The 26,565-nt window shown below is 38.4% G+C and overlaps 1 protein-coding gene across 5 annotated transcripts; it reads left to right on the top strand.

The window, feature by feature from the left end:
* The first annotated feature begins 533 nt into the window (after positions 1 to 533).
* TCTN3 (tectonic family member 3) lies at positions 534 to 26,271 on the top strand. 5 transcript variants are annotated; one of them, XR_002078834.2, is made up of 14 exons: positions 534 to 880; positions 1,044 to 1,167; positions 1,728 to 1,846; positions 3,075 to 3,202; positions 3,439 to 3,547; positions 3,952 to 4,067; positions 4,534 to 4,569; positions 5,137 to 5,217; positions 6,598 to 6,723; positions 7,870 to 7,977; positions 8,376 to 8,470; positions 8,959 to 9,112; positions 9,194 to 9,295; positions 12,665 to 12,775. XR_002078834.2 is itself a non-coding variant. In XM_019445207.2 (14 exons), the coding sequence occupies exons 1-14, from the start codon at positions 631 to 633 to the stop codon at positions 25,600 to 25,602; spliced, it is 1,815 nt and encodes a 604-aa protein (XP_019300752.2). In that variant the 5' UTR covers positions 535 to 630; the 3' UTR covers positions 25,603 to 26,271. The 5 variants fall into 5 exon arrangements, 4 of the variants coding, with proteins under 4 accessions (XP_019300753.2, XP_019300752.2, XP_019300751.2 ...); XM_019445207.2 differs by lacking the exon at positions 9,194 to 9,295 and adding an exon at positions 25,366 to 26,271 and having other exon boundaries at positions 535 to 880; positions 5,143 to 5,217; positions 12,665 to 12,802; XM_019445206.2 differs by lacking the exon at positions 9,194 to 9,295 and adding an exon at positions 25,366 to 26,271 and having other exon boundaries at positions 535 to 880; positions 12,665 to 12,802.
* The last annotated feature ends 294 nt before the right edge of the window (positions 26,272 to 26,565 follow it).

Here is a 26,565-nt window from a genome sequence, read left to right as displayed (position 1 = left end):
ACAGTCCACAGGTAACGATTACAACATTTATTGAGGTTTAACTTTTTTAATATTTCTCAATGTTAAAATTTAAGAAGCCGAATCTTTCTGTTTCCAAAAAATACAATATTTAGAGGTGACTTTTTTTTAAGGTATATATGAACTTCAGTGTATTTTCTTCCCTGAGATCATTATTTTTCCTTAGAAAGAGTTTCTCACCTTCAGAACCCCGGGTGGAAGAGATGTACAATTCTCGTCCCAGCCTCTAGGGTTTCCCTCTATCGAGGAAGGCCCAGTCCTGTGGGCCGCGACGCCGGCGCCACACTCCGAGCCACCTGTCTTTCCGCTGACCTTCTACTGTCACCTAGCGGAGAGAACGGGCAAGGGCTCCTCCGAGAGTTTGGCCGTTACCAAGCGACGGAGGCGGGGCGCGGCCGGCCTAAGGAGGAGAGCGCACACTAAAAGCTGTTAAAAGAGCTGTAACAACGCCGCTTTCTATTGGCTGAAAAACTCTCGGCCGTAACCATGAGCCAATGAGCAGGTGCATGCGGAATACGTCAGACGCGATGCGACTCCTTCCACCATCCTCCCCCGACGCGCCTCGGGACCGCTGAAACCCACTTTAAACTCGTGGGGGTCTTGACTGCCCCCATGTGCATCTCGCAGCTCATGCTACTGCAGGTGTTCTTCCTGATGGTTCCCGAGGGCGTCTGGCTTCAGCCTTCCTCTCCGTCAGGGGCTGCACCCACCCCTTCGGACGTGGGGCCAGCGTCGCCTGGAGGGACCCTTCAATCCTCGGAGGGATCTGAAACTCCCTGGCCTGTGCCTGGAATCTCTACGGTGGGCCCTACGGTAGTGACCCCCTCTGCACCTGAGAATGGGACCGTAGACCTCTTCCCAGGTGAGGGGAGGAGATGTGGGGATGGAAAACCACTGCCTTAGATCTAAAATTCTGTGGAAAAAGTGGGTTGCCACTAAGTGAGGAGTGGGACTGTCGCAAGATGGGAATTCGCGCTCGGAAGTTTGGGAATCCTCACCCCATTCCCTCTGCTTTACCTTCATAGCCTTACCGGTCTGTGTCTGTGACTTGACTCCTGGTACCTGCGACATAAATTGCTGTTGCGACAGGGACTGCTACCTTCTCCATCCGAGGACAGTTTTCTCCTTCTGCCTTCCGGGCAGCGTGAGGTGAGCTGCCGTGTGCCGGTAGAATCCTAAAGGAGATTGAGACCCTGTAGGGTCTAATTGTAATAAGTCATGTTAGGAAGTAGGAGGAGTTATCCTTCCTGCCTTCCACCCCCACTTCCACTTCTGTAAGGGGAATTACCTTGGTTTTTCCCAGGAGTGAAGTTACTCCTCGGATTCTCTAGAGTAGGACCCTCCGATAGAATAGGACCTTTGTGTTGTCCTATGGATGCCCAAGGAGGCCTCTCTTAGGCATTGATTGACATCCATGGGGCACGTCCTTTGGACCAAACCCTCCACTTCTAAATGTATCTTGGGGCGCCTGGGTGGCTCAGTCGGTTAAGCCTCCGACTTCAGCTCAGGTCAAGATCTCACGGTCCGTGAGTTCGAGCCCCGCATCGGGCTCTGGGCTGATGGCTCAGAGCCTGGAGCCTGCTTCCGATTCTGTGTCTCCCTCTCTCTCTGCCCCTCCCCCGTTCATGCTCTGTCTCTCTCTGTCTCAAAAATAAACGTTAAAAAAAATTTTTTTAAATGTATCTCTTCTTCGTCCTATTTCCTCTCAGGTCTTCGAGTTGGATGTGTGTGGACAACTCTCTTATCTTCAGGAGTAATTCCCCATTTCCTTCGAGAGTTTTCATGGATTCAGGTGGAGTAAGGCAGTTTTGTGTCCTTGTGAACAACTGTGAGTAGAAATGTATTGGCTGTTCATGTTACCTAACATTTGTTGAAAGTTGGCTTTATGTATGGACTTTTTTTTTTTTTTAACTTTTTTTTTCTGTTGAATTTCCATCATCTGCCCTCTTCTACCTCTCCACTTGCTCCCTCTCTTTCTCTTAGTAGTGAACGTTTGCGATTTCTTATGCCCTATTGGCTGTGGATCAGAAAACCTGTACAAAACTTTAAGTTCAGTCCTCCCTGTTAGACATAAGGAGCTGGCTACAGGAACTTAGATAGATTTACATGTTTGTTTAATATAAGTTATAGAATTGTTACAAAATATACCACTTTGGAGTGTCTGAAATTTTAAATGTAGACATTATGAAGTGAAAGGAAGGAAACATAAAGCCAATTACTTGAGAGGTGGAAACATTATTATCAGGACTGGTCAGTTGAGGTTTAGAAGAAACAGGAAGGATGGGGCGCCTGGGCGCCTCAGTCGGTTGAGCCTCTGGCTTCGGCTCAGGTCATGATCTCACAGCTCGTGAGTTTGAGTCCCTCATTGGTCTGACAGCTCAGAGCCTGGAGTCTGCCTCAGATTCTGTGTCTCCCTCTCTCTACCCCTCCTCCACTCATGCTCTGTCTCTCTGTGTCAACAATAAATAAACATTAAAAAAAAGAAGAAGAAGAAACAGGAAGGAGAGGACAAATTGAATGTTGTCTCTAGCTTTGCCATGTTCTGACGGAAACAGTACCTTTTTGTTGTACTAGAGACTCATCTGGTATGGGGCAAATGTGAACGTTATTTAACCTCCTGTCTTCATCGCAGTCTGCTAATCACTCACATTCCTGGCATTAAGGACATGGAACTGACTGGTATTCATTGGCTGTATTCTTATCTTAGGTGTCAGTAGTAAAACAATAATTCCTTTAACAGATTACACACAAAATAGAAGGCGATAAAAATCACACTTGTTGTCTTTGAAAGTGGAGTGTTATTGATTGGGAGTTTTCTGGGAAAATGTTCTATAACTTACACTGAGTAGCGGGAATAAAAGTATATAAATATGTAAAAAACCTTTTGAGTTTATTCTTAAGATGAGTGCATTTGCATACTTTGCTATGTATATATTATACCCCAATAATATTTTTTAAGTAGTTACTTGGCATGCCAGATATTTTAAAATAAATGTTTTTCTTTTATCTAAACCCCTTTTCATTAAAAAACAAACAAACAAAAAAAAACATCCTAGCAAGATTAAACTATTTCCAGAAGCTCCAAAAGATCAATGCAACCAACTTCCAGGCCTTGGCTACAGAGTTTGGAGGCGAATCATTCACTTCAACATTCCAAACCCAGTCGCCACCACCTTTTTACAGGGTGAGCCTGGGGATAGGGATGGGATTGTTTGGTGTGGTTTTTCCCTCATAGCTGACAATTGACGGGGTATCTTTGAGGTACCCCGCTGCAACTAGGTAAACCATTGTCAACTCTTTTTGAAGGCAGTATTGTCCATATTAACAAGTCATTGAGTTAATTTTTGTTTCTACTTTTTCTTTTCTGGTAGAGTTCTGTCCAATCTCACTGTGGATAAATTTATACTGTACTTTATTCAGGCTGGGGATCCCATTTTGACATATTTCCCCAAGTGGTCTGTAATCAGCTTGCTGAGGCAGCCTGCCGGAGTTGGTGCTGGGGGGCTCTGTGCTGAGAGCAATCCTGCGGGTGAGTCCAAAACAAAAGTGCCAACCTTTTTGTTCAATTTAAAATAGGCTTTCTTGGGGGTGCCTGGGTGGCTTAGTCAGCTAAGCATCCAGCTTCGACTCAGGTCATGATCTCATGGTTCGTGGGTTCGAGCCCCGCTTTGGGCTCTGTGCTGACAGCTCAGAGCCTGGAGCCTGCTTCGGATTCTGTGTCTCCCTCTCTCTCTGCCCCTACCCCACTCACGCTCTGTCTGTCTCTCTCTCTCAAAAATAAATAAACATTAAAAAAAAATTAAAGAAAATAAAAATGAAAAATAGGCTTTCCTAGAAATCGTTTAAAAAAAAAAAACCCTAAAAAAAGTTGTTTTAAATAAAAAGAAAATAGACTTTCTTTTTTATCACTCCCTTAATTCTTTGTGTCCTAAGGTTTCCTGGAGAGTAAAAGTACAACCTGTGCTCGTTTCTTCAAGAACCTGGCAAATAGCTGCACCTTGGATCCAGCCCTCAATGCTGCCTCTTATTATAACTTCACAGTCTTAAAGGTGGTGTCCCCTGCCCTCCAACTCAACATGCTTCCCACCATTTGGGTTGTGGGAAAAGCACTGAACTGAAAGTCAGAATGCCTAAGAGCTACAAAAAAGGCAGATGGCCCAAAAACCCTGTCATCTAAAGAAAGATGGAAGAATTGAGGATATACATCCAGGATAAGAGATTCTACCCTCCTGGCTAATGGGATTGGCTTGGACAGTGGGAGGGGATATCATTTCACTATTTCACCAAAACCTCTTGCTTTTGCCATTCGGTAGAGCTCTGCTCAGAGCAGGCGTGTCACAGTCCAATCTCCCCTCAGCTTTACTCATGGCATTTTAGTATTAAGAAGAGTCAGGTGGAAGAGAAGAATCATTCTAATATGTTAATTTTTCCTCCCCACATGTGAAACCACAAGCTCCTGGAAATTTTCTCTGAGGTCTACGCTCACTCACGGTTCTTGCTGTTCTCTTATTCTAGGTTCCAAGAGGTATGACTGATCTGCAGAATACGAAGGTATGACGTTGTTTATCAGGAAAGAATAAGGAGACTATTTGGTCCATTTGCATCTGAGGCAGTTTCAGTCTAGATTGTAGTTGTGAAAGGAAATCTGTGTGTGATGTATCAAACTGTTAGGTGTGGACGTAAAACATTGTCCCATGTAAGTTCTTTATGATTAATAAGCATCACATGAAATAAAAATTCACAAGGTGTTAGATAAGTTTCAGAAACATTGGGTTAAGTAAAGTTAAACATTATATTTAGAGGGGTCTTCTTGGAGTCTTTAATGTGCTACAGGACCCTGGTACTCTCTAAGGGGAATACCAGATATAGTATTCCTAAAATTTATTTGACCATAGAACCTTTATTTTATATCCAGTAAAATTAAGGACCTGAGAAATATGTTTTGAGAAGTGCTGATTTAAAATGATTTTTTTTTTAATCTTAAGTTGTAGGCTGGCAATGGGAAGGAGAGAGGAAGGTGGTGATCAAAAATGAAAAATACTCATTTCAATATAATATGTAGCTAGAAGAGAAAATACTGCTTTCAATCTCAGTTGATTCACTTCTTCTCCTTGCTAGTTCCAGGTTCCTGTAACCCTTGTCTCACAGGCTGGTTCTCCTCTCTTGTCTGGAAACATTTGTCAGAATGTGGTTTCCCAGGTAAGGATGCTGATCTCAGATTCTGGACTGTTTGTTGGTTGTTGATCAGCATTACCAGAGGTGCCTCATCTTCCATTAAGTACCAGACCAACCCCACAGGAATTTTTGTGCGTGGAACTTAACATGTCAAAAGCTGAGCCCATCACCTTCCTCCTACCATGTTTCAGTTTCCATTGCTGCCTTTCTCCCATATTTCACACCCAAAAGACTAAGATTACTTCTGACTTTTCTATCTTTACCTATTGGCAGTTTATTATAGTTCATACCACATTTTCTTCTCCTGAAAAAAACTAGTATCATCTGAAAATCTGAAATAGAGGAGTCCACTTCTTTTCCTCTATTCTCCCTTTTAATCAAGCTACAGAAGGAAGAATTGTCTTAAGCATCATTTTAAAGTCTTCTCAGAAATCTAAGGTTACCTTCAATTGCTTATGACTTCCATTTCCAGCTACTGTCTTCATTCATCCTCAGACATTGGGAGAATCAAGTAAACCTGGTGTCCTTTCCATGCTCCCCTCTCTACTCATCTTCTCTGCACACAATTAGAACTCATTTTTCTTCCCTTTCGATCCTTACCATAAACTCACTTCTCCCATGAACCCTGTCAAAGAGTTTTCAAACCCTTTCAAACCCTTTCAAAACCCTTTCAAAGATCCAGTATCTTTTTGCATGTGTAGATATAATATGAAGTCTACTTTATCTTTTCATGGTATTTGTGTTTAGCATTTTTAAGATTACTTGTTTAGTTTCCCTCGTTCAGTTATTTCTTTTATTGAGATATAATTGACATATTACATTGTATTAGTTTTAGGTATACCACATGATAATTTCATATGTTACACTGTATTAGTTTTAGGTACACAAGGTGGTAATTTCATATATATATATATATATTTATTTAAGTATACCACATGATAATTTCATACACACACACACATATAGTGAAATGATCACCAGTTGAGTTTAGTTGATATTCATTACCATAGTTACACATTTTTTTCCTGCAATGAGAACTTAAGATCTACTCTCAGCAACATTCAAATATAAATATACTACTGTTAACTGTATTCACTATGCTGTACACTCATTTAGTTATAATAAAACTTTTAAAGACAGAAAATCTTCTGTATAATTGGCCCATTAAATAATTTTTAGGGGTACCTGGTTGGCTCAGTTGGTTAAGCGATCAACTCTTGGCTCAGGTCATGATCTCATGGTCATGAGATTGAGCCCCACATCAGGCTCCACACTGGGTATGGAGCCTGCTTGAGATTTCCTCTCCTTCCTCTACCCCTTCCCCTCTCACACATGCACTCTAAATAGATGAATAAATGAGTGAATAAATAAATTTTATTAATTGATTTTACTTTTGTATTTCAGGTCATCTATGAGATAGAGACCAATGGGACTTTTGGAATCCAGAAAGTCTCTGTCAGTTTTGGACAAACCAACCTGACTGTGGAGCCAGACACTTCCTTACAGCAACATTTCCTCATTCGCTTCAGGGTTAGGGCCCTTCTTCTATATGGATTGAGAGGGCAAGAAATACTGGGTTAGAAATAGTTCCTGGGCTTCTCTGATGCATGCAAAATAGATTAAGAATATGAAGGCCTAGTTCAGTCTGTCAACTGAGGCCTCAACATTTGCTATTCCATAATTTAACTACAAGTGATAGAGATTCAACAACATTTATCCAGTAAAGTTTCTGTGACTCTCTATCTGGCCCCAATGAAGCAGGACTTTAGTCTCAAATCCAAACTCTTTTTTTAAATAGTCACTTTGAATCATAAACTCAGCCAACCTCCCATAGAAATTCTTTAACTAGCTTTTCTCATATATCTGGGCATTTGGCAAGTTTTTGTTTGTTTTTTACTTTTACTCTTTATATTTCTGTACTATTTAGGTGCTTATAATGAATTTTTGCCTGTATGTATTTATAAACATGTCAAATTATTATGTGATGGCATTTAGCATTTTATTCATTTCCCACTTAATCTAATTTTCCAATCTTGATCACGATCTTTTGGCTTTCTTCTTTATATATATGTGTGTGTGTGTGTGTGTGTGTATATATATATATATATATATATATATATATATATATATATATATGTATATATATATAATATAATTTATTGTCAAATTGGTTTCCATACAACACCCAGTGCTCATCCCAACAGGTGCCCTCCTCAATGCCCATCACCCACTCTTTTGCCTTTTTCTACTTTCTTTTGACCCCAGCAGAATCTGGTTTCTTCTCAACTCTGCCCTCAAATGATCAACCAAGTCTCATGTCTCTCACAGTTTATCACTGGAACGTCTATATTAATTAAAAGATATTTCTAAATTAAGTTTAAATTCCTTAACTGATAGAAGTTTTTGAGAAACAGAAGGTTGGTAGATCCTTGGTTGTAATCCTTGGTAGGAGTAGCATACAGTGAATTTCAATATGCAGATCACTTGGGACCTATTATAGTGAATGGAAAAGTAAAAGATGTTGGGGAGTAGAAATTTCTGCAAAATGCTCCACTGTGTGAGGGAGCCAGATTGTTCAGTGCTGCTAAGTTTCTGCAATGCCATAGAGAAGGGTATGAAGCCACACAGTGGAGCATGCTTTTCTGTGCAAGTGACTTTTCTTCGCTCTTTGTGCAGGCTTTTCAACAGAGCACAGCTGCTTCTCTTACCGGTCCTAGAAGTGGAAATCCTGGCTATATTGTTGGGAAGCCACTTTTGGCCCTAACTGGTGATAAAAGTCACTCTGTATCCTTTTTGGGACTTGGGTAGTCTCTTGCAGAAAAGCTGCAGCTGCTGATCTTTTGGGTTTGCCAATTCTGAGGTCCCCTGATTTTTTTAGGTATTCAGGACTTCCTTTACCAAACCATTAATACATTATATTCTCAAAGTCGTTGCTACCAAAAGCTGAAGGTATTTGTTTTAAGGAAATAGTTATATACTGGTGTGTGGTTAGACATTTGGGGGAAAATAGTAATTGTCTCTTGTGTTTTTTAACTACTAGAGGGAAAAAACAAATTTGTAACTCGAACAATGTTATGATAATAACAAAATATAGTGTTAAAGGAATATTAAGAGCATAAATTTTCCAATCTGCCTTCTTTTTCTTCTGTTAAACTCTCCTTGACCATCACTTTCCACCTCAGATGACCCTCTTGCAAAGCCAGGGTGATGGAATCTGCTCTGTTAAGAAACATGAAGTGCAATTTGGAGTGAATGCAATATCTGGATGCAAGCTCAGGTAATTCTTTGCTTCCACATCATTTCCCACAATTTTGCCTCTCTCTGTAGGGAATATGTTGATAAGGACAACTTTTATATTTTGAATGACAATGCTAGTTAGGAGTAGTTTTATAATCTATATAATAGTAATATTGCTAAAAGTTTTCTAACAGTCTCTTATACCTACTAATAAGGATTATTTCTTCCAATTTATTTTGTAATATTCAAAAAAATTTTTTTTAACATTTATTTATTTTTAAGAGACAGAGTGTAAGTGGGGGAGGGGCAGAGAGAGAGGGAGACACAGAATCCAAAGCAGGCTCCAGGCTCTGACCTGTCAGCTCAGAATGGATGTGGCGCTTGAACCCATGAACTGTGAGATCATGACCTGAGCTGAAGTAGGACACTTAACTAACTGAGCCACCCAGGTGCTCCTATAATATTATTTTTAACATTTGGATCAGTATGTTAGCATTGAACTCCAGCCTCCATGGTGTTTCATTTCAGGCCGAAAAAGGTGGACTGCAGCCACTTACAGCAGGAAATTTATCAGACTCTTCATGGAAAAACCAGCCCAGAACATGTTGCCATCTTTGGTAATGCTGACCCAGCCCAAAAGAGAGAGTGGACAAGGATTCTCAGCAGGAACTGCAGTGTTTCAGTAAGGAGAGAAATACACGTTCTCACAGAAACTCACTTTCCCCTTTTGTTTGAAAATTGTGGATATTAAAATTAAAACCAGCCCTGTTTCCATAGATGATGTGACCCTCATAGAAGGAAGATAATGTGGTTGTCACAAAAGGAAGACTACAAAAAATCATGCCATTTGAAGTTATTATTTCAGGTTAGGTTTATACCTAACTTACTTTCCTTACTTGGAAAAAAATTTGTAGGTAGAAAATCTAGAGATTGTCCTGTGGTTCAAAATCAACCTTACTTATGGTAAGAGAAAGTATATATTTCAGATATTCTCTTATATTCTTGAATGTTTGATCAACACAGATTCTTTGAGGTTGAAATTGTGTTTTCTTTCTGTTACAAAAGTTTACATATTTATATTTAATAAAAATACATTAATAGGTTAAAAATTCAAACCATGTATATAATGGTATTCAATGAAGAGTGAAAACCCCAACACCCCCTTCCCTAGAAGGAAACTCACTTAGCTGTTTCTGTTTGCACTTTTCCTGGTGGCCCACTAGATCAGTGCCAGCAAGTGTGTTTCTGGACTCCAGCTCAAGTGACATAAGTAAACCTGCTATACTATTCTGTCTTCTTCCTCTTTTGCCTAACCCCCTATCTTCTCACTTTAGTCTCAGCTGTACCTTTAATTTTCTTTTCTTCTCTTTTAAAATTTTAAATTGTTGGGGCACCCAAGTGGCTCAGTCAGTTAAGTCTCCGACTTCGGCTCAGGGCATGATCTCACGGTCTGTGAGTTCAAGCCCCACAATGGGCTCTGTGCTGACAGCTCAGAGCCTGGAGCCTGCTTCAGATTCTGTGTCTCCATCCTGTCTCTCCCCCTCCCCCACTCATGCTCTGTCTCTTTCTCTCTCAAAAAAAAATGAATAAGTATTAAAATACATATATATTAAAATTTTGTTTATTTTTCTGTATAAGTAATACATATACTTGGCTAAAAATTCAAAAAGTACAAAATAAAAATCTGTGTCTCAGACAGCTCTTCCCTTCCACAGAAGCAACTGAAATTACTAGTTTCTTTCCTTCCACAGATACTGCATATGCTCACACAAGTATATACTCTTGTACTTTTTTTATCCACATGATAGAACATTGTAGACACTGTCCTACACCTTGCTTTTCTCACTTGATCATAGAGTGTGTTCCATATCAGTACATAATGTGCTTCCTCATTCTTTGCACAGTATGGCTGCATAATATTCCATTACATGGACGAACCATAATTTATTTATGCAGAGTTTTTGGTAGGCATTCAAGTTGTTTTCAGTCTTTTGCTGTTATACACAGTGCAGCATTTTGTATCCTGGTTCAGGCAACATTTCATACATGAGAGAATAAACCTATATGATAACTTCTAGAAGTGGAATTGCTAGATCAAAGGTATATGCATTTAAAATTTTAATAAATATTATCAATTTATTCCCCATACAGGTTGCACGAATTTACAGTCCCATCATTCATCTGTGACACTGCTTTTTTCCCCTAAGCCTCTTTAATACTATGTCATAAAAATTTTTAATCTTTTTTCATAAGTGAAAATTAGTATCTCAGTGTAGTTTTATTTTTCTCTCACTGTGAGTAAGGTTGAGTATTTTGATATATGGTTGAACAATTTGTATTTTATTCACTATTTTCTATCTATATTCCTTGTCCATTTTTATTGAATTACTGTGTTATGGCTTATAGGAAATCTTTGCAAATTTGAGAAATGAACTCTTTTGGTATGATTTGCAGATATTTTTTCCCAGTTTGTCATTTGTCTTTTGACTTTGTTTCTGGTATTTTTTTTTTATATTGTGAAAGATATCAATTTACTTTTTTTATTTAACCTTTCAGTTTTGTTTCAGACTTTGAAATGCCTTTCTCTTTAGAGATTATTTTGAAAGTTCCCTTTTCTCTTCTGCAGCACTATTATGACTTTATTCCTTATATACTTCTTTCCTTTTAAAAAGTCTTGGGGTAAGTAAACACGTGTACTCGATCCAGGCTTTGGGCAACTGAAGTCAAATCGAGTTCTTGTAAATCTCCCACAGAGCCCTACAGAGGAAGTGTGGTTTGGGGTGATTGTAGCTGAGAACAGGAAGAGGATGGTTAGTGACAAGGTTCAGATTATACTGGAACTACTCTTTATTATTTTTTTTTTTGCCTTAAGCCTACAATTTGTATTTTTAAATCACATTTTTGAAGAACATTTGACAACATAGGAAAATATTCCTAATGTAGAATAAATGAAAAGAAAGATGTTTTAAAATATTTGGGACAAACACATGAAAGACTCAACATTGTTAGCCATTAAGAAAATGCAAAATTACAACGAGATACTACTTCACGCCCATGAGGATGGCTATTCTTAAAAGAGAGACACTAATGAGTGTTGGCAAGGGTGTGTGGAAACTGGAACCCTCGGACATTATTGATGGGACTGCAAATGATGCAGTCACTTTGGGAAACAGTTTGTTAGTTACTGAATAAAGTAAGCTTAAATATGGTCTGTCTGTCTCCCCCCATCCCTGTATTATTATTGCCAGTGTCCGAGCCTTACTCTAAAAAGGTATGAAGCTAGGAAAGCACAAAGCATATTTAAGGATAGTGCCTTGTGTCTGCTAGGTTATAGTAACCTCCTGATTGATGTCCTCACTTCCAGCAATCCTTCTTACCTCTTGGAATTAATCTTCCTGGAGTTGGACTTCATAATCTAACCCTGAAATGTCTTCCTTTACCTTTCACTGCTCTGGGTACAAATCCCTTGCTTTAGTCAAGTGGTCTGCTCAAGGCCAGTGCCTCCATCATGCCTGGCACATAGAAGACACTCAGTAACTATTATTCAAATTAATCAGTGAATATCCCTCCATGACATCATGTGCTGGTCTAGTTCCACACCTCTTTTTTTTTTTAATTTTTTTTTATGTTTATTTTTGAGACAGAAGGAGACAGAGCATGAGTGGGGGAGGGGCAGAGAGAGAGGGAGACACGGAATCTGAAACAGGCTCCAGGCTCAGAGCTGTCAGCACAGAGCCTGATGCGGGGCTCGAACCCATGAACCGTGAGATCATGACCTGAGCCAAAGTCGGACGCTCAACCGACTGAGCCACCCAGGCACCCCTAGTTCCACACCTCTTTATGTGCCATCTCTCTACCTGAATTTTCCTTTAATCACCATTTCTTCCAGTCACACATTACTCATCCCAGTCCCGTGAAGCCATCCTCAGCCAGAAACGGCTTTTTTTTGGCAGTCCACAGCACTATGCACCGCTACTGAGCACTTCTTATAACCCTTGTACGTGGGTTCACATTTTATTAATCTCTATATTAGTCATTTCCATTTTAGAATATTAATTTTTTTAAGATCAAGGACAATAGTAGGGTCTATTGTGAACTTTTGTGTTCTTTCTCTAAGTCCTATTACCTCCTTTGTTGTGTATAATTTTTAAGAAACAATGGCTACTTAATGCATGGTAACTGATTGTAGGCAACCATCAGCAATTCAAGCAGATGCTTCTTTACCCTTCTACAGGCTATGCATTGTACTTCCTGCTGTGTCATACCAGTTTCCTTGGAGATCCAGGTATTGTGGGCATATACAGGCCTCCAGTCCAACCCACAAGCTCATGTGTCAGGAGCCCGATTCCTATACCAGTGCCAGTCTATAAAGGTAAGTTATGGCTCATAAAGTACTGCTAAGCCTTGAAATGCCTACATGGTCTTACCAGCTATATGAGAAGCAGATCACTTTTTAACATTGAGAGCCAATTTATGCTACCAGCCAACATTTGGTTAGAGAGAGCTGACACAACTTTCAAGTCAACCTCCCTGCCTGATTATTGAAATTAGCATGTTGTCATGATAAATACAGTGTATATATTTTTCCCCAGTTTGTTTTCTTTTTTAATTTCCTGAACCCAGACTATCTTATAGGTTAATTTCATTGCAATTATCATACCAGTGTGGGGCACCTGGGTGGCTCTGTTTGTTAAGCATCCAGTTCTTGGTTTCGGCTCAGATCATGATCTCATGGTTTTGTGAGTTCGAGCCCAATGTTGGGCTCTGCACTGGCAGCAAAGAGCCTGCTTAGGTTTCTGTCTCCTCTCTCTTTGACCCTCCGTTACTCATGCTGTCTCTGTCTCAAAATAAACAAATAAACTTTTTAAAAAATTATCATACCAGTGTTACTATACCGGTTGATTTAACCACAGAGAACATTTTCCATAACTGTGCATTCAGTATGATAGTCACACATTTATCAGAGTCTGTGAGCCTGTTGATTGCTTAAAGAGATATTGCTGTGGCTAGTTTGTAGTCATCAGTTCTTAGTTGATCGCATTCCATTAAGATAAATAATTTTAGTAGTGCAGTAAACATATACCTATTGTTTATGATGTGTGTTAAGCCACTTTAACATCTGCCTTGGTTTTAGTATATAATCCTTAGCTTTAAAATTGCAAAAACAGAGAAATGATTAAGATCTGGTGAACTGATTCACATATAAATTGGCATGCCAGTGTATCAACTTTTAATGATACTTAAAACTAACTGAAATTATTATCTATATGTCATTGCATTTACATCCCAGAAAAGAAATGAACTAGAGATTGCATGTAGGCCAGAAGTAAAATATCTGTAGCTCCTTCTTACGACAGAGTTGAGTACCTTAGCTCTCTATGCCTATAAATGGGGTTAAAACTCAGGTTACCAGAAACTGTTAGTGAAGGCACTCCATTTTTTCTCTGTATTACTGAATAACATAGCACTACTTCTATAAGCTTCATTTAATCAGTTAGAGATCCTGCACTGAACATATGGTTTTGTTTTTCTAAACTGTATTTATTTGCAAGTTTGGGAAGATACCCACAGGACTGTTCTTTTCTCTCTGAATCTCTTGTTCTCCTAGGCATGGAAGCTACCCAGTGGCTTATCTCTTATCTAGATATTTTAATCATTATCTTTTTTCTAGTATTTAGTAGAAGTTGGCTTTTTGGGTTAGTTTGCCCCCTCTACAAAATCACACTTTGCAGTCAGTCACATCTAACTGGTCTAATTGGTTGACAATTGAAAACTTCAGTTGTGCTTCATTCATGTATAACTGAAGACAGTATCTCTTCCAGTCATGGTGCAAAAATTAACTGTGTTGAACTTACTGAGAAGTAGTATGGGATATACCAAATCATGTGCCTTTACTTAGGATGATTTAAAGGATTTGCAAAGGGAATTGTGACTATACAAAAATTTTCACCTTAAGGGCTGACTTGAGAAACTTGCCCCTTCCACAGAAGCAACTGAAATTACTAGTCTCTATGTATTTTACAACAATCTACCTTTTAGCACACACATATATAAAAATGAAATATAAAACAGTGTTTTTATGCAATGCACAATGTGATGTTGTCTATTCTGTTGTAGTTTATTCTGTTCTTTTTTTTTAATGTTTATTTATTTTTTATTATTGAGAGAGACAGAGACAGAATGCGAGTGGGTTAGGGGCAGAGAGAGGGGGAGACACAATCCGAAGCAGGCTCCAGGCTCTGAGCTGTCAGCACAGAGCCCAACACGGGGCTTGAACTCACAAATTGCGAGATCATGACCTGAGCCGAAGTCAGACGCTCAACTGACTAAGCCACCCAGGCGCCCTGTTCTGTTCTTTTCTTAATGCTAGACACTAATGAGTCATAATTTACAATTTGAAAAACACTTTTAGAAAATACATCTCTGGGGGTGCCTGGGTGGCTCAGTAGGTTGAGCGTCTGACTTCGGCTCGGGTCATGATCTCACAGTCTGTGAGTTCGAGCCCCACGTTAGGCTCTGTGCTGACAGCTCAGAGCCTGGAGCCTGTTTCAGATTCTGTGTCTCCCTCTCTCTCTGACCCTCCCCCGTTCATGCTCTCTCTCTCTGTCTCAAAAATCAATAAAGGTTAAAAAAAAATTAAAAAAAAAAAAAGAAAAAGAAAATACATCTCTGACTACGTTTTAAAGCTAATTGTATTGTTTTATTTACTAATTTATTTTATTCATTATAACTGAAAGTTGGCAGTGTTCTATATCTCAGTCAAATAGCATATGCTAGAATAACTGCCAGTCAAGCTCCCAATCTGTTTTAGTGGTTTTTAATCTTATGGACCCCACTAAGAATCTGTTGAAAGCTATTCACTTACTAGAAAAATGCACAGACATGCAATATTCTTTATATAGTTTCAAGGGATTTATTGATTTCTTGAAGCTAAGCCAAGATCTATACTAGGAAAGGTAAAGAACACTAAACTAAATAAAAATGAAATATACTTGATTTTAGAAACAATTGCTTTAAAGGAAAGGGCTAGGAAGTGGCTGGATTGGGATTTCTCTTACCTATTGAGGTCTTAGAGAATATCATCACCATTGGATCACTGTGACAGTCTGTAAAGTTTCTATCACCGAAGTCTTTCCTTTTCAGGGATCAATCAACCACCATTTGCCTTTATCTCTTAACGAATGATAAGACTATAGAAGCACTTGACCCCTTTCTGTACTTCTTAATAGTCTTTATAGAAGAACCTTACTTAGTTGACTGGGTTGTTTTCTTTTTACCTTTTTTTAAGAACTTTTGAAAGTTATGCTCATTGTTCCATATGTTAAAATGTATACCCACTTGAGGTGTCTCCCTGATACATAATGTTTAACCACATTTATTCTTTAACGTATTAGTTCTGTTTGACTCATTTGAAAATCTTGATAATTTCACTGACATCTTTAAAATACTGAGGGAATTTAAAATTTTTAATTGGCTTCTCCCTCAAATATATATTTGGCCCCAAAAAACATGGAGAACTAATGTGTACATTATCTAGCAGAGTATTGTACATAAATAATTCATTATTTTTTTTAGAAATTATTTCCTTAACTTCACTTTATTTAAATCATTAGTTCTCCTAAAATCATGTTTTTCTAAATATAATTTATTGTCAAATTGGCTTACATACAACACCCATTGCTCATCCCAACAAGTGCCCTCCTTAATGCCCATCACCCACTTTCCCCTCTCCCCCACCCCCAAAATCATAATTAATATCAGATACCAGCTAACTTCTTAAAGATCATGTACTTATATGAGGAAAAATTACCTTTACATGGATATTTATAATATGCTTTATAGTTAAATAAGTTCTAATCATCATAATAGAAATCACCATATCTGATTGTGTTAGATTAAAAGAAACTCATGAGTAAACAATCAGATACAGTTCATTTTTTTGCATTGGATTCTGATTTGGACAATTGTAAATCACATTTTCTAATAGTTGGGAAACTTGAGTATGGACTACATTTTAGAAAGAAATACTAACAGGAAAAGGTAGAGGTTCTTTTTCTTTTTTTAAAGAAACTTCTAAGCAGCCTGAACAATGTGATTTCACATGGTTAAAAACATATATATGGATCTAGGTATGTATAGGTCAAGATATAAATGTTAATGCTGGTATTCTTAGAGATGGAAATATGGTGTTTTTATTTCTCATTTTTACTTACCAATAGTCTTAACTTTTTTATAATTTACTGCTTTTGTAATTAAACTTCCTTTTTTAAAAAATTTTTTTTAACATTTATTTATTATTGAGAGACAGAGAGACACAGAGCGTGAGCAGGGGAGGGGCAGAGAGAGGGGGAGACACAGAATCCGAGGTAGGTTCCAGGCTCTGAGCTGTCAGCACAGAGCCCGACACAGGGCTCGAACTCACAAACTGCGAGATCATGACTTGAGCCGAAGTCGGTCGCTTAACCAACTGAGCCACCCAGGTGCCCCTGTAATTAAACTTTCTTGAAGTCACTAGGAAAACACCTAGAAATAACTAGATGTTATTTTAAAGATGAATTTATTCAGTTTCATTTACAATAACATGAAAAACATATAAAATACTTAGGAACCAATTTAGCAAAAGAGCAAAAGACCTATTCACTATAAAACATTATAGGGAGAAATTTCAGGAGACCTAAAGAAATGAAGCAATATACCATGTTCATGGAGAAGATGACTCAGCATTGAGATAATCTGTTCCCAAATGAATCTAACAGAATGAATGCAAACCCCCAAAAATCCTAGCAGGCATTCTTGTGGAAATGGACAACCTGATTCTAAAATTTATATGAAAATGCAAAGAGAATAACCAAAACAATTTTGAAAAAGAACAAAGTTGGAGGACTTAACTATTGATTTCAGGATATACTCTAAATCTCAGTGTGGTACTGGTATAAGGATAGACAAATGGGGGCACCTGGGTAGCTCAGTAAATTGAGTGTCTGATTTCGGCTCAGGTCATGATCTCGAAGTTCTTGAATTCAAGCCCCGCGTCTGTGCTGACAGCTCACAGCCTGGAGCCTGCTAAGGATTCTGTGTCTCTCTTTCTCTGCCCCTCCCCCTCTCATGCTCTGTCTCTCCTCCAAAAATAAACATTAAAAAAAAATTTTTTTTTTTTTTTAAAGATAGGGGTGGATGGGTGGCTCAATTGGTTAAGCGTTCAACTTCAGTTCAGGTCATGATCTCGCAGTTCGCGAGTTCAAGCCCTGCGTTCAGCTCTGTGCTGACTGATAGCTTGGAGCCTGGAGCCTGCTTTGGATTCTGTGTCTCCCTCTCTCTCTCCCCTCCCCCACTCACACTGTTTTTCTCTCTCTCTCAAAAAATAAACATTAAAAAAAATTTTTTTAAGGAAAGACAAATAGACCAATGAGACAAAATAGAGTCCAACAATAGATCCACAAATCAAATCAATTCAATGAGAAAAGGACTTTTTAAAAAATAGTTGGTACTGAAACAACTGGATAAAACTGAAACTACTGAATAAACATAGGGGAAAAAATGAATTGACTCCATACACAAAAAGTACTTATGCTTGCATCGTAAACCTATATATAAAACCCAGAGTCACAAAGCTTTAAAAGAAACATAGGAGGATATTTTTGCACATTTAAATTAGGCAATTATTTCTTGAATAAGAAACAAATATCAAACCATAAAACTAAAAATTTGATAAATAGGTCTTTATCAAACTTTAAAATAACTGCTAATCAAAGACACCTCTATGAAAATGCATGCTGTAGTTTGGTAGAAAATATTTTTCAAGTGCATTATCTGACCAAAGATTAATATCCAAAATATAAAAAGAATGCCTACAAATAAATCAAGGACCAAAATAAATTAATTAACTAAAAATGGAAAAATTGAACAGATATTACACAAAAGGAAATAAACAAATGGCCAGTAAACTTGAAAAGCTGCTCAAAGTCATTAGTCATTAGAGATATGCAAATTATAACCATGAGATAGCACTCACTAGGAAATTAAGTATAATACTTACTAGAATAACTAAAATCAATAAGACAAAACATGAAATCTCAGTTTTCACACATTGCTAATGGGGATGAAAATGGTACAACCATTTAGTCTTTTATATATTCATCTTCCCTGTGACTCAGCAATTTTACTCCTTGGTATTTACCCAAAGGAAATTGAAACATATGTCCAAAACAAGACCTATAAAGAATGATCATAGCAGCCTTATTCATAATAGCGCAAAACTGAAAATAATCCAAATATCCATTATCAGGAGAATGGGAAAATTGTGATATATTCACACAATGGAATTCTTACAATAAAACAATGAATTACTTGTACACAAAACAGGATAGATGAGCCTCAGAAACATTTGTCTTGAATGAAAGAATCTAAACACAAAAATAATATTTTAAGATTCCATTTATACAAAGTATAAGAACAGGCAAAAATAATCTTTAGTGATAAAAGAAAGTGGTTGCTTCTGGGAGACGGACTGGAAAGAGACACAAGGGAACCCTCTGTAATGATGGATATATTGCAGATCTTGTTTTGGGTGTGGGCTATACAGCATATACAGTTGTCAAAACTCATTGAACCAAACACTTAAGATGTGTACATTTTATTGTACACAAATTATACCACAATAAAAAGTTAAAAAGACACAGGAAAGCTGAAAATAAAAGCCACTGATCAGGGGGAAGTATTTGCAATAAATGTTTCTGACAAGGTTCTTGTATGTAGAATAAAGAGCTCTCAGAGCTCAGTTATGAATTACACACTTGAGCAAAGATGAATTTGTTCCAGTTCATAGTTCTAGCTGATGAAATGTGTAGTTACAAAAACATAAATCTAAGGGATGGTATTCATGGCTCTATTTCTAATAATGATAGTTTCTTTTCATTTGTAATGATTTGACATAGAGGATTAACATACAATGGTTTAGGGGCACCTGGGTGGTTCAGTCAGTTAAGCATCTGACTTCGGCTCAGGTCATGATCTTGCCGTTTGTAAATTCAAGCCCCGCATCAGGTTCTGTGCTGACAGCTTAGAGCCTAGAGCCTGCTTCAGATTCTGTGTCTCCATCTATCTCTCTTCCTTCCCTGCTCGTACTCTGTCTCTCTCTCAAAAATAAAGATAAAAAATTATATGTATATATATATATATATGTATAATTTGTGATTATAAAGATGTAATACAGTAATATATCGGGTGTACTTCTTATCACCAAAGCCAAGCAAAACCTAATCTGAACTTTTCATATTGTTACAAAGTAAATCTTATTTGGGGACAAAGGATTTCGCTCAATATAAACTGGATTGAAACAAATAAAGCTCCTAAACCTCCCAAAGTGTTAAAACAGAATTGTTGATGGTAATTTCTGAAGTAAATATCATAAAATATGATAGTTTAAGGCAGAAATAAATTAATCATACATAACAGAAATGGATCCACAGTAAAAGAACTGTGCTAACTTGGCTATGTGTCTTTTGTTTGTTTTGATAAGAGAAAGGGGATGACTAGACTTTGAGTATTGTTTTTTTTCCCCAGTGTCCTTGCTACACATTCACTAAACAGTGAATTCTCTAATTTTGCTTATACATCACTTTTAAAATGCAAATAGAGGGCGCCTAGGTGGCTCAGTCCACCCGGAGTTACACATCCAACTCTTGATCTCGGCTCAGGTCCTGATCTCATGGTTCCTGAGTTTGAGCCCTGCGTGGGGCTCTGCACTGACAGTGTGGAGCCTGCTTGGGATTCTCTCTCTCCTTCTCTCTCTCTACCCTTCCCCTGCTCACACTCTCTCTCTCAAAATAAATAAATAAACTTAAAAAAAAGATAAAATGCAAACAGAAAAACTTTAGTCTTCAAAATTTACGTATAACACACTGAACTTAAAAACCTTGTTCTTCATGTGGTACTAAAACACAAATTCTAAAATGAGTCGGTAACATTCAGTATTATCCAATGACCTGATAAGTGCATTCAAATTGCTTTTAAGTATTGGACCATTAGATGGTGTTTGTTCCAAGCTTCCACACAATTATGGAGGCAATATTCTTAATATATGAAGAGTAAGCATTTAATTTGAAATATTAGTTTATAAACAAATAAGGAAGGAAGGAAGCACAAACTTTAAGGATCCTAATTAGGGTGTTGTGGGAGGGATAAGGGGTCAAAGTGATTTGTACTTACTATTAAATAGCTATGGCATAATTTTTTCCTTATGATTTATTATCTCTTGTTACTTTATATTAGTGTCCTATCCAAAATACCTCTACTCATTTGTCAAAAAAAAAAAAACAAAAAAAAAAAACTTTATTGAATGCCTATTTTGTGCCAAATACCATGGTTGCTGCTCTAGGTAAAGTGTGGTAAACAAGATAAACATCATCCCTGCTTATGGAAAGTGAAGGACAATACTGAGGTGAAATTTAGAATACTGTTACGGAAATTCATCAGGAGACACTGATAGCTGGGCCCAGGTGGAGGCTGTGAGGGCTGCAGGAAGTAGAGTTCAGGAGATTTAGGGGTGTCAGATAGGACTTGATTGCTTGGATACAGAGGTTGAGGGAGAATGAGTCAAGGATAATGGATATGTTTTCAGTTTGGGCATCCCATTCATTTCTTTTCTATTTTATATGTGATACCCTGTTGACTACCAAATGTAATTTTGCTTTCTGCACTTACCTTTCTATTTTTCACCCTCTCCTTTTTTTAATTTGGTGGGTATGCCTAAGGTTTTCTTCCCTTTTCTGTTGTGTTTTGTTATGTCTGTTGTGAAAGACTGCCCTCATGCTACTAGACCCACTTTACCTGTAAAGTGCCTTGAAATACACATCTCCCAAATGGCCCTTAACCAATGACTGAAGGATACAGGAATAGAAAATCCCAGCTCTTGGAGCGCCTGGGTGGCTCAGTCCATTGAGTCTGACTCGATTTTGGCCCAGGTCATGATCTCATGGTTCATGGGATGGAGTCCCGTAATGGGTTTCATACGAAGAATGGAGTCTGCTTAAGATTTTCTCTCTCTCTCTGTCTCTCTCTCTCTCTCTCTCCCTCTCCCTCTCCCTCTCCCTCTCTCCCTCTCTCCCTCTCTCCCTCTCTCCCCCCTGTGCCCCTCTACCCCACTTCCACCCTCTCTCTAAAATTAAAAAGAAAGAAAGGGAAGGAAAAGAAAAACTCACCTCCCTTGCTTCCTTACTTTGTTTGGGTTGAGACAACACAACTTGTTGGGACCGTGAAGCCTACCTTATATTTCAGAGTTCCCCTGCAGATTGGGTTAATGCTGGATAATGGTATAAATTATCAAATTAATTAGTAATTGTGTAATTTATGAAAATAATACATGTTTTTAAAGTCAAAAAATGCCAGAAAAGAGGATATCTTAACAAAAACTAAAATGTTATATCCCCTCTAGCCTTGATTCTAAGCAGTATTGAGTAATTACCTCCTGGATCATGAGTTTATAGGTTATCTATTGAATTCTTGTTTTGGTAGATGAGTTTAGCTCTGTTTTTCTCCTCTCACCACTCTCCCAATATATTTTATTATTTACATCAAAATATTTTATTACATCAAAATATTTTATTAAATCAGAGGCACCTCAGTGGCTCAGCCAGTTGAGCATCTGACTTGGGCTCAGGTCATGATCTCATGGTTCATGGGTTTGAGCCCCACATAGGGCTCTCTACTACTGTCAGCACAGAGCCTGCTTTGGATCCCCAGTCTGTCTCTCTCAGCTCCTCCCCCACCTGTACTCCCTCTCCCTCAAAAATAAACATTAAAAAAAAAAAAAACATTTAAAAAGACTATATTTCTCTAAAAAAAATACTTTATTAAATCAATATTCAGTGTCTCATTATTATGATTTTATAAATATGCTGAGCCAACTCATTAAATTTTTGTAAAATTTTTTATTCATTCTGAAATTATTATCATTGTTTTAGTTTTCTTTGAGCTAAAGGCGAAAACGTCTCACACTCTCCAACATCTCCGTAAAATCTCTCTCAATGCAGTTTTCTAAACAGTTGAATTTGCCATATGATGTTATCAGTTCTACTTTTTCCTATGTGTTTTCCTCATGGCGACCTCTATTACCTGAGGTAGTGTAAACGAGTTACTGCCCAGTAGTTGTTATGGAACTTTCCTTTCCTGTCATCCTAGAATTCCTCTTGCTTCTTATGTTAAGATTCACTGTTTACTAGACACTACTTTTTTCTTCTTGGTTTACTCTCTTGTTTTGTGGAGCTTAAAATCTCATAACCTCTGAAAAAAAAAATGCACATGTACATTTTTTCTTTAATTCACATGTCTAAGGATAGCTTTATTCAACCATCATCTTTATCATATCAATTATGATTGGTCACCTGACCAGGCATTCTAGATTTTCACTCACAATTTGAAGGCATTCTTCCATTGTCTTCTAGTTTCCAATACTGTTAAGAAGCCATTTTAAGATCTTTTTGCTCCTAGTAGTCCGAAGCTTCTATAATATTATGCCCTTGGACAGGTTTTTTTCCTTCATTCATTTTTAATTATACCAAACAATTTTGTTTTTTTTTACTCTGAGAATTTTCAATTTTCACTATTTTTTTAATAATCAGACCCCCCTCCCCCAACTATTTTCTCTGTTCTCTCTTTTTGTAACTCCTATTAATCTGTTACAGAGTCACTAGATTGGTTCTCTGATTTTTTTTCTTTTATATTATCTATCTCTTTACTTTTTTATTCTTTCTAGAAGAGTTCCTCAACTTTATTTTTTAACCTTTTTACTGATTTTTTTTTTTTTTTGGCTCTCACATTTTTAATATCTAGGAGCGTTTATTTTCTGTTTCATTTCATAATATCCTTTTCTTCTGGGCACCTGGCTATCTCAGTTGGAAGAGCTTACAACTCTTGATCTCAGGGTCATGAGTTCAAGACCCACGCTGGGTTGTAGAGATTACTTAAATAAAACTTTTAAAAAAATAAAAGTAAAGATCTTAACAACTTCTCATCTTCATCTTTCTTTGTTTCCTCTGAGTTTGTTTATTCTCATTTGGTACAGTTTTTCTTTTTTTTTTTATATTTTTTAATGTTTATTTATTTATTTATTTAGAGAGAGAGAGACAGTGTGAGCAGGGGAGGGGTAGGGAGAGAGGAGGACACAGAATCTGAAGCAGGCTCCAGGCTCTGAGCTGTCAGCGCAGAGCCCAACTCAGGGCTTGAACTCAAAAACTGCGAGATTGTGACCTGAGCCAAAGTCGGACACTCACCCAACTGAACCACCCAGGCACCAATGTACAGTTTTTCTCTTTAATGTGAGAAGCTTCCCCCATACATCTGGCAATCTCTAGCTGTCTAACATAAAAGTAAGCTGTTAAGCTCATTGAAAGCTCTGTGATCATCATGAGTGAGATTTGCTGACTGGTGACCTTCACAGTAGAGCAGTTTGGTGCAGTTGCTTTTGGGGTTATAGAACTGCCAGATGTCATTATCTTTTTGTCTTGTTGCTGGAACTGATCATTTTCTTCATAAAAGAGCCTCTTGATTCCTGACTGAAGGGTATGGATGTAAGACCCATCTGTCAGCATCTTGGAACTAGATGAGGGAAGGGATTTCATTATACAGAAGAATTTCCCCATTTTTAGTTCCGTACATCACTCTGTCCTTCTTTATGCCCACTGTCCCTGAATCCAGAATTTCCCTTGTGTAATTGTCCAATCTCTTGTTGAGGTGGGGAAGGAGTAGTTGCATGATCACACTGAGGGGGGTGTCATTCTGGAATCACTTTCTATCCTTACCTCATCCGTGCCTCCATGTTATATCCTATCCTCCCCATTTTCTTTGTCTGGTTAGTTTCAGCCAGTCTTCCATGCCTGGCTGGAATCAGGATTCCCTCGTCAGCTTTAGCCTACACTGACTGTTCTGGAATATATATGGTTCTCTCAGTGCCTCAGAAGTAACATTATTTCTGTGACAAGTCCCTCATGAACTTCACTGTTTAAAAAAAGATTCCAAAGAATTAATATGACCTGCAAGATTATCACAGCACTGGCCCCATACCCATTTTTTTAAGTACCTAGAAAGGTTATTCTAAGCCAAGTTGTGTTCTCACAGCTAGTATTTACTGTTGCCAAAGACCACAGTAGAGAATATGTAGCATCGGAGTAAACAAAGGTAAGTGGAGAAAATACTCCTTTCTGGTTCAACAAGGTATTTATTTACTGTCCAATTATAATTAGAAGTTTGGTAAGCACAGACTTAGAACAAAAGGAATTCTTTTTAGATAAACATGTTCCAGTCATCAGGCTACGACGACATCTACCAAAAGCTATGTGTATTAGACCAGATACTTGAATTAGCTTGACAAGGTCCCTTCTGGGAGCATCTGTTTCATTTGACTTGAGTTGATGGGTGGTTTAGAGGATCCTTTCTGACCCTGGGATTCTGTGACTCTAATGGGCTTTTTATCTACATTACGGAGTTCTTTGTTTTTTCCTGAAGTCTCACGTTTCTTTCTGCAATTGAAGACGGATAGAATTGCCACTACTCCTTCCACATGTGTTCTGCTTCAGAGCCTGGAGCCTTCTGGGACTTGATAAGGTGAAGCTGCTAAGAGCGTAATAGCAGCAGTTTTGCCATGTGGCCTCTCTGATATCAGCCAGCTCCCCAGTTGGGGGAAACTATAGAATCAGTCTTTCAGACTTTAGGTAGGTGTAACTGTTCACAGTTCTGGTGTCATGGACTGCTGCTAAGAAATTCATTTCCTTGTATATTATAGAACAAGAACTATGTAGCACCAATATGAGAAAAAGGTATATCTTGCTTAGAGCAATTTGGTTTTGGTCTTTTTTCAGGGAAAGTAATAATAACAGTCAAGTTAGAGAGCTACATGAATGGATACCAAGCACTCACCTGTCCTGGGTTTTCTTCCTGCAGGATTCCCAACAAGTAGCAGAAGTAGCTTTGACAACTGTTGTGACTTTTGTGGACATTACCCAGAAGCCAGAGCCTCCAAGGGGCCAACCCAGAATAGACTGGAAACTACCATTCGACTTCTTTTTTCCCTTGAAAATAGCATTCAGCAGAGGAGTAGACTCTCAAAAAGGTTCAGCCTCTCTCATCCTTATCCTGTCTCTCTTAGTACTTGGAGTTCTCAAGCTAGAGACCAAGTGAAACAAGAAGTATCTGATTTTTGGTTTTCCCTATGGGAAGTTCTGAGACAGCCTACTTATCTTGGCAAAATAGGCCCTTACCTGCTCATGACCAGAGGAGAGCATTCAGGATAACAGAGGACCTAACTGAAGGAATGTTTGTATATGAAAGAAGGGATTTTTGAAAAGCAACATGAATATCTTTGTCTTGGCTCTCTGCTTAGGACTGTGCAGACCACCAAGTACACATAAGGTTCTCTACTTCTCAAGCTGAGAAGAACATCAGGAGCCCTTCCTCCAGCCCTTCAGGTTGTGTTGTACGTGACTGAAGTTTTGCAAGATCTTCATCCACCTGCTCACAGCCACACATGGGCCCAACATAAAAAGGAACATGCTCCTGCTGTCCCCTGGATGAACTTGGGAATAGATGCCCTCTGGACTTGAGAGCAGCTGACTGTTCACAGAAAACTGCTGTCTATAGATTTCATCCGGCCCCTCCCTACTCCCTTGGGCCACACACTTTGCCTGGGCATGAGTGGGGAGAGCGATTGTTTCTAGTCAGTTTCCAAAATGAATGTGGAATCCTGGTCCCCCTTTTTTCACTAGCAAATGACCCTACCACTCATTTCTGCATTTTTCCTTCCACTGTGGTGAGAGGAAATAAAACTGATTGAGAGCTTTGTTGTACTAATTCCAGCAGCACACAGAAGCTGACATGTGATCACCTCGTGATAGTTTATCTGTGTGTGAGTTTTAAAAACGGTGGGGGGGGGGGACCTTTCATACATGGCAGAATAGCATTCAAATCAAAGAACGTGGTTCTTTTCCTGGGGTTGGAGCTAAACATAGCAGGATAGGGGGGAGGGAGTGTGGGAGGGTGGAGGTGATGCCAGGAGCCAGAGGAGACTCCTGGGGAGACTAACATGACTGTAGTAGGAACACTGAATGGGCAAAATAGGTGCTGTGATGGGATAAGAAAGATGGG

Source organism: Panthera pardus, unplaced genomic scaffold (assembly GCF_024362965.1).
Source record: "Panthera pardus isolate Hobbes unplaced genomic scaffold, ASM2436296v1 HiC_scaffold_22, whole genome shotgun sequence".
NCBI lineage: Eukaryota > Metazoa > Chordata > Mammalia > Carnivora > Felidae > Panthera > Panthera pardus.
Note: the sequence above shows the minus strand (reverse complement) of the source record. Positions and strands in the feature narration are given on the sequence as shown.